Consider the following 6,248-nt stretch of genomic DNA (forward strand, 5'->3'; position numbering starts at 1 on the left):
TGACTGGGTCTGTATAAGCTTCTTAAAAATCAGTCTCATGTGATAAGCAATAAATGTTGTTTACTTACAGTTCAATCAACTTGGTGTTGTAGCTGAAGACTCCACGTGGTAGCTCTGCTATCTGATTGTCTCCTAAGTTCCTACGTAAACGATATTAAGAAAGACAATAAAGCAAATTAATCATCTCATGAAGTTTTAAGACTTACAGAGTTTGCAAAGTACATCTGTAGGAATAGAAATTAATTCTTAACTTCTTTCCAGACTCCTCTTCTACTGAGGGAGACCCTTGGAATTTCGGCCAAATCCTTCGAGACCTTAGTTACCGGTCATCATTTATCGCTTAAGAGGCCGGAAGGGAAGAGTCAGAGGATTTGGTTTAAAATTGCGGCTCGCCTGCGAGAATGGTGCCTTTCTTTAAATTTACATCGGCAGCTCCAAAGAAATTAATTTTTTAAAAAAAATACACAGCCTATACTTGCGCAAAGAAGAGAACCTTAGTTTTGACATAATACTGTTTGTTGATGATTCAAGTTTAATAAAAAAATATCTCTTTTTGACCAAACAGTGTGTTCTCTAAGTGGGAGGGGGGAAGTGGGAATGTTAATTTTGAACATTCATTTTATGGAAAAAAGTCCGAATTGATTATTTTTTCCTGATGATTGCTTGCGTTGGGAGAAAGGCTCCATGAAAGGCTTTGTGAAAGGTGAATTTTAACACGAAGGCGCGTTATAAATAGGTTGGCTCCTCCCCTTTGCTTCAGCTCAAATGCAAAAATCATCCAATATGGCGACCAAAGTTCCCACCATGAGTGAAACGGTCTGCATGGAAGACACACTTTAAGTGTTTTTTTGTGTCAATAAATTAGAAGATATTGCGTCTTGTTGACTCTCATTCCCATAATTGAACTCATTTTGATATTAATTGGCACTAACTTATCGTTCGGCCGCTCAAAGCGCTATCTGCGGTCGAAGAGACACTCGCACAGTTCTTTTCAAAATTCGAGCCGTGTAACTTCGGCTTATGTCCCAAGCCCCTGATACAAACTGGTTCATCGAGCCTTCAGATTATTCCCAGTGAAACTAGCGGATTCATGATACATTCTATGCGCAATGCTCAGACTATTGTTATCTGTGACAATTCTGTGATAAAACCTCTAAAGTAGGGATGATTTCACAAGTAAGTTTTGAGACAGAATTTCACAACTTTAGTTCAGTTTGGAGAATAGTCTTGGCTGTCACTGCTCGAAAGATATATTTATTGAGAAATTTATTCGTTATGGCTGAGGGAAATAAGCCATCTGTACCCAAGAAAAAGCATCCAAAGGATCGAGGTCCACAGTTCTCGTTCAACATAGAAGTTCCTCGAACTCAGGAGAGCTGACTTCTCGGCATCAAAGACCGCATAAAGATGGCCAAAGGCTCGTTGAATCTTACAAAAGCGACGACAAGCACACAGAATGCAGATTTGATGGAAGCTCTTCTGTCAGCTTTTGAGGAGAAAATTGAGAGGAAATGACTGACATCGAGCGATCTGAGCTTATCATCAACGGGAAGTCCGAAATACACCATCCACAACTGCACGGTTTTCAATTCCTTCAGCTTCTTCCACTCCATCTTCGCGTATTTCTTTGCCTTTTGCTGATCCTTTTTCTCCAATTTCTCCTCCACAAGCTGAACGTACGCCACAAAGAATGCAAATCACTGCATCTTCAGCAGAGAACGACTCCATATATCTCTGCAGTGAAGAATCACTGCAGTGAAGAATCTCCGCGAACTCTGTTTTCTTTTTTCTCTAATACGCTACGACATCATGTTGTTATTGTGGAAAACCCCTCCCTTGTGAGTCACTTGTCTTCAATCGACAAAGTCATGTAGTGTCAGTAATAATTTCATGTGTTGGTGGAGATTCTTTCAAGTGTCTCTCCTCCCCTATCATGGGAGGATCTCCTCCAAAGTAATGTGTAACTTTGAGGTGAGCACTCTTTTATTTTAGCTCGAAATTTACAGAAATTTGTTATCTCGGTATTTTACAGTTTTTGTTTTTTGGAACTGGTCACTTCTCTGTCTCTCTTTCATAGATTGATTCATGGAGTATTGTCCTGTGGCTTGAGAGAGACATAATACACAAGTTTCTGTCAAGCAGCCAACATCGGGTCAGAGGGAGAAAAGACCTCCGACACAGGTTAGCAATGCACATGCGCAGATGCTCTGAAAATCATGTAGTCTTTCTCCTTGCAAGGAGAAGGCAGTCAACAGCAGTTTGCAGGTTGCTAAATCATGAATGTTCTACCAAGATAGCTCAAACTGACTGAACTGTTCCTTCTTTGGTTTGTGCCTTACCAGATGCAATTCTAAAATACTTCTATTTTTAATCACTTCAACAGTCTTGAAAAAGCTCAGTTACTTGACAGTCATGAAGAGGGTCTCCAATGAGTCGATGTTGGCTACTCAAGAACAAGTGAAGAGTAACCCTGCATATGCTGTGAATGGAGAGGTACAAGTTGTCATTTTAATTTCATTTTGTCTTTGGCCACATACTTATACACCTGCCATACTCGGAATATATTATGTAGACTGGCACATACAAAAATATAAAATCTTATATCAGATTGTAAACCTTGAAAATATATGTGAGTAGAGAAATGTGACCATTTTTATGTTTTGATTTCTACCATTTCTTCCTGCAGTGAGTTATAACAGATGCAAGGCATGATTCCAGTCGAGCAACAGCACACACAACAGTGTCAGCCCTTTCTTTCTGGTAAGATGGTTTCTACTTGATCTCTTTGTATGATATGTTGAACCTCTGGTATGTTCAACACAAGGTGTTAGCAGTTGTCAACTGGAGTAGGGCCAATGAAACTTCAGCAGTAAGCCGTGAGGTCCCTCTGACAAAAGAGCTCCTGACTTATCTCTCTGAGACACAAGGTATGATAAATTTGCATCCTTAATAATATCATATCGCATATGTAATACAGATATGGAGGTTAGAAGTATCTTTTATAATGCAGCTAAAGTAATTATTTTTCCAGGTTCCATGTTGCAGAGGTGGCATATGACTTTGTATTTCAGCTAAAAACATGGATCTTGTCAAAAGGAATGCTTAATTCCTTTGACTCTTGGCATGGTACTCAATCCACACTTGTATTTTTTAGTTCATTTTGTCTTGATGATTATGACTATTTCTTAAAAGTTAGCATTTTATTGGTATTAAATTTTTTGTTTATTTTCAGGTGCAAAGTCTGTGACTAAAGCAATGAAGAAAGTTGCCTCAGGACCACAGAGGGATAAGGGCTCAAAGTGGTTTTTTGAATTGTTAGACAAAGGTAAGATATCTCTCTTATGAGAGTCATCAAAAGCTACTTTCTCTCCACAATTACCTGCAGATGTCAAATTCCTTCTTGATATAAGATGACTATAATGGAATATAATAATTCTGAATATTTTACAGTGAAAAGTACAAGGACTCTTGTATACTTCTGCATGAAAAACAGTCCACCCAATGAAGAAGAATTTCAGGGTACACTGTTGAATGTAGTTGACCATTACCAGGTAATTTGAGTGACTGTTTATTGAGAACATAGTATTTTGTTTTCATTTCTGTAAGTACCTTTTGTTGTGTTATTCTAGTAAGATATGACATGATCATAACCTCAAAGATTGCACATATTTCTTTAATAATGGTGAACAAGAGACATTATACTTACTACAATTATTACTACTGATTTATTAATCTATTTTCCTATTACTTGGTGTATTTATCACTCAGGGAAATCATGTCAGATGCCATGCGGAGTCACGGTGCAAGCAGAATGGCTATGTGATGAGCAAAAAACTTTAAACTAAACCTGAAGTAATAGCTGCACGCAGGGAAGCCATTATGGGCACTTCAATTTATAGGCATGCATCGGACTACATGCGGGTAATTAATTGACGCATGCTGTACGTTTATGTTTCTTTGCATGAAGAAGTTTATCTCTTCTTCCAAATCAATGATGTTGAGGTAAGGGCCATAAATGAGTTGAACAAATTCATTTTCCAGTTAAAGAAAAATCACCCATAATTTGTTGCCTTCTTCAGTGCAGGGAAGCATATTGGATTGAGTCTCTCCATTCAGTGATGCTCATTTATGCTTCAAAGCGGATTCATTATGGGGATGACACATACAACATGTGCATGGAGTTAGCCATTCTTGATTGGGTAAGAAACTTATGTTGTTAATTCTGCTCAATTACTTTGGCACTTTTTGGATTCACTGCCTTCTCTTGCTCATTGACTCATTTGTCTTACAGAATGAAAATGTGAATCGAGAAGCATCGTCTCTACAGATGCACCAACATACCAGGCATCCAAACTGCATGGCAGAGACCAGGGTGCTTACTTCAAAGACATTTAATTTCAGAGAAACTATCTGGTCTACCTTTTTTTAATATAGACAAATGATGTCTCTTCTGTTTTCCATTGCACCACAGTTTCTGTGATAATTACAACTAGGAGCCCAAACGTTTTGTAAAATATGTGAGGTCATTAGGGAGGACCAATTCTAACAACTGCTGGTATCAAGCAATGAAAACATGAGTATTAGGTTTGACACAAGGTAGTTCCAAGCAGACTCATTCTCTGTTTCCTCCTGTTACTTTTCTTTGCACTGTATATCTTTTCCTAACCTATAGGAAAGTCACTATAATTTGCTGTGTCGACATTGTAAAATGGACCATAAAAAAATTGGGTACTTGGGCTCTCTTTGACGTGGGCAATTGTGTGAGAATTTTATTATTCCCTTTTATGCCCCATATAGGGAATACCAGGAGGGTTAGGAAACCTTGACCTCACATCTTTTATAACACAATTGGGCATCCTTTCCAGCACTGCATTAACGCGGTCCCCCAGTTCGACTTTTTTAGCCTGGTAAACAGGGTCTTTCCAAAGCCCACATTTGTTCGATGTTCTCCAGTACGTCTTGTAATCTTTTCTACGTCGCACGTGATTTTGAATATGTGCTTCGCGATAGCCAAGGTATTCGCGACTGTCGGTCGTTACACATGGCGTTTGCCGACAGTAAATACACATTTAGAACTTCGTCCCCTCTTACATCAGCTATTGTGGAGACAAAGTGAGATAACGGTTAGAGCGAAAGCGCAACTGAACGGTTATGAAGTCTGATATGATCGTACAACTAGTCTTCCCGCCTACATTTTATTTTGGACAATTTTTATGTACATTTTTCATGTTTAATTGACACGTTTGCCCATGGTGTAGCATAAAATATCGCAATAAATATAACTTGTAGTTCTAAAGAAATAACTCCTTTCAAAATATTCTTGGGCAGGACAAAACATTCTTAGGCGGGACAAAACATTCTCAGGCAGGACAAAACGTTTCGTAGGTGTCACGCAAGGCTGCATTTCGGAAAATGAAGGCATCAAAAGGAAGCAGTGTTAGACATGAACTGTCGCATCATACGAAAAAATATGTGGTTTGCAAGTATATTCTAACTAGTATTTCCTAGTTAGAAAAAAATATGCAATTAGTTACTTCTAGAAAATTATTGCGTTACGCGAGTGTTTCAATCTTGGTGATACATTATCACAGTGATTGTTGGTATCGAACTGTAGTCCTAAGTTACCTTTCTAATGTATTGTTCCAAAGGTTAAAGATCATTCAGTATTGCTGTAATCATATTATACTTAGTTAGATAAAAAAAAAGAAAAAGAAATCGCACCATTTGTGGAGGAAGCCCGTACAGATGATTCATTTGGCGACATCGATGCCTGGACATGTCCAAGTGAATCGGTGGTTGGCGGCGGTTCACTCGCGCGCTCCAGAACTTCGCCTGCAATGGTCACTCTGCTTTTATTTTTCTTCCGTTGGGTTAACAGCACTTCCCCTTGGCATTATTGAAGAAATGCCTTGAACATTTCTTCATCTTTTCTTTTTATTCTAACGGTCATCTACATCCAGTATTTAAGAACAGACGTGAAATTACGCCATGGCAATTTTAGGCGATGGCGAAGCGAATTATTTCGAATTTCAAATTTACCGCTACAAATGAAGAAGGTCTCGATCGGAGGAAGGTAATACAAACCTCAAAAAATTCTTCCATTGTGATGAAAACGTAGAAATTTATCGAGAAATGCGCCTCTGCCACGACGGTTGATTGACAAATGATCCAGAGGTACCCAAGGCACCTCTCTTTTTATAGCGCGCCTTCGTGTAACGATTGAAATCGGATTTCTGGTTAATTATAAA

At 38.6% G+C, this 6,248-nt stretch overlaps 1 protein-coding gene across 4 annotated transcripts; it reads left to right on the plus strand.

Moving 5' to 3' along the window:
* The first annotated feature begins 2,056 nt into the window (after positions 1 to 2,056).
* On the plus strand, positions 2,057 to 5,735 carry LOC149050878 (uncharacterized). Of its 4 annotated transcripts, none has more exons than XM_089197898.1 (7): positions 2,057 to 2,181; positions 2,384 to 2,493; positions 2,687 to 2,927; positions 3,233 to 3,325; positions 3,451 to 3,551; positions 3,769 to 4,199; positions 4,292 to 4,320. In XM_089197898.1, exons 3-6 carry the CDS (start codon positions 2,795 to 2,797, stop codon positions 3,838 to 3,840), a joined length of 399 nt encoding a protein of 132 aa, XP_089054024.1. In that variant the 5' UTR covers positions 2,057 to 2,181; positions 2,384 to 2,493; positions 2,687 to 2,794; the 3' UTR covers positions 3,841 to 4,199; positions 4,292 to 4,320. The 4 variants fall into 4 exon arrangements, with proteins under 4 accessions (XP_089054024.1, XP_089054025.1, XP_089054023.1 ...); XM_089197899.1 differs by lacking the exon at positions 4,292 to 4,320 and having other exon boundaries at positions 3,769 to 3,921; positions 4,080 to 4,199; XM_089197897.1 differs by lacking the exon at positions 3,769 to 4,199 and having other exon boundaries at positions 4,292 to 5,735.
* The last annotated feature ends 513 nt before the right edge of the window (positions 5,736 to 6,248 follow it).

The sequence above is a fragment of the Pocillopora damicornis genome, chromosome 2 (assembly GCF_964200805.1).
Source record: "Pocillopora damicornis chromosome 2, jaPocDami1.2, whole genome shotgun sequence".
NCBI lineage: Eukaryota > Metazoa > Cnidaria > Anthozoa > Scleractinia > Pocilloporidae > Pocillopora > Pocillopora damicornis.